Source organism: Emiliania huxleyi, assembly GCF_000372725.1.
Source record: "Emiliania huxleyi CCMP1516 chromosome Unknown EMIHUscaffold_148, whole genome shotgun sequence".
Lineage (NCBI taxonomy): Eukaryota > Haptophyta > Isochrysidales > Noelaerhabdaceae > Emiliania > Emiliania huxleyi.
Genome location: NW_005201113.1, coordinates 19990 through 21029, shown reverse-complemented (window position 1 = coordinate 21029; position 1040 = coordinate 19990). Strand labels below are relative to the sequence as shown.

At 67.3% G+C, this 1040-nt stretch overlaps 1 protein-coding gene across 1 annotated transcript in view; it reads right to left on the bottom strand.

Annotated features, from left to right (window-relative positions):
* Positions 1 to 129: 129 nt before the first annotated feature.
* EMIHUDRAFT_228473 (hypothetical protein) overlaps positions 130 to 1040 on the bottom strand; it is a gene marked incomplete at both ends in the record, with an annotated part of 1499 nt that continues 588 nt past the window's right edge. The window contains 2 exons of the mRNA XM_005786892.1: positions 130 to 219; positions 411 to 464. Of these exons, the coding sequence (XP_005786949.1) occupies positions 130 to 219; positions 411 to 464 (144 nt within the window). The remainder of the gene's footprint in view (positions 220 to 410; positions 465 to 1040) is intronic.

Sequence of the window (1040 nt, the reverse complement as noted above, 5' to 3'; positions counted from 1 at the left end):
GCCCCCCGGCGTCGAAGGACACAGGCCGTGCTCGAGCCACTAATCAGCTAGCTCCTCCACTAATGGCTAGCTAACGAGCTCCTCCACTAATCAGCTAGCTCCTCGGGCGCTCCTCCACTAACCAGCTAGCTAGCGAGGCGCTAGCGGCCGAGTGACGGGCGGGGTGCTCTTGCGCGCCTGCTCGAGCAGATTCTCGAGCGACACCTTCTCCTGCTTGACCTGCGGGGGGTGGGGGGGGGGGGGGGGTCATCTCGCGTCATCTCGCGCCATCATCTCGCGCCATCATCTCGCGTCATCTCCGCGCCATCATCTCGCGTCATCTCGCGCCATCTCGCGTCATCTCGCGCCATCTCGTGCCATCTCACGTCATCTCGCGCGCAATCTCGGGCAATCTCGGGCTGGCGCGGCACCTGCTCCAGCTTCTTGTAGAGCTTGTTTGTGATGTTCTCCTCCTCCATCTCGACCTGGCCCAGTAGCGACGGAGGCGTGACTCAGTCAACGGATGGATGGCGGTGTGTCGTCCTCCTCCCTCTCTCTCTCCCTCTCCCTCCCTCAGAAGGGACGTGGAGCCGCCCCGGCGGCTCCACACCAGGCGCTTTGGCCGCGAGGGTCGCCACCGTGTGTATCGCGCGCCTTGCGGGGGGGGGCGCGGAAAAGAGGAACCTCTTAGCGCCCTCGCCACCGTACCCGCCACCCCTGCCGCCGCCTCCACCCCCGCCGCCGGCGGGGCTGCCACCGTATGGACACGCTCGGAATAACCTGGGGGATCCGGAGCCGCCCCGCCGGAGGCTGGAGTACCCGGGAGGAGGAGCTGGGGGAGGGGAGTTACCGCAATACGATAAATAACGGGCCCGCCGGCGAGCCGGAAGGCCGAGGCCGGAGGGCCCCAGGCCCCAGGGGGGGCTTGGGGTCAACTGTCGGAGGAGGCGAGAGATGAGCTGACGCGACCTCTGCGAGTGGAGTCGGGACGTACGAGCTCACCGGGGGTGGACCCGTCGCGGCGGCAGCTGGACCACTGTGATCTACGACGAGGAGGGCCA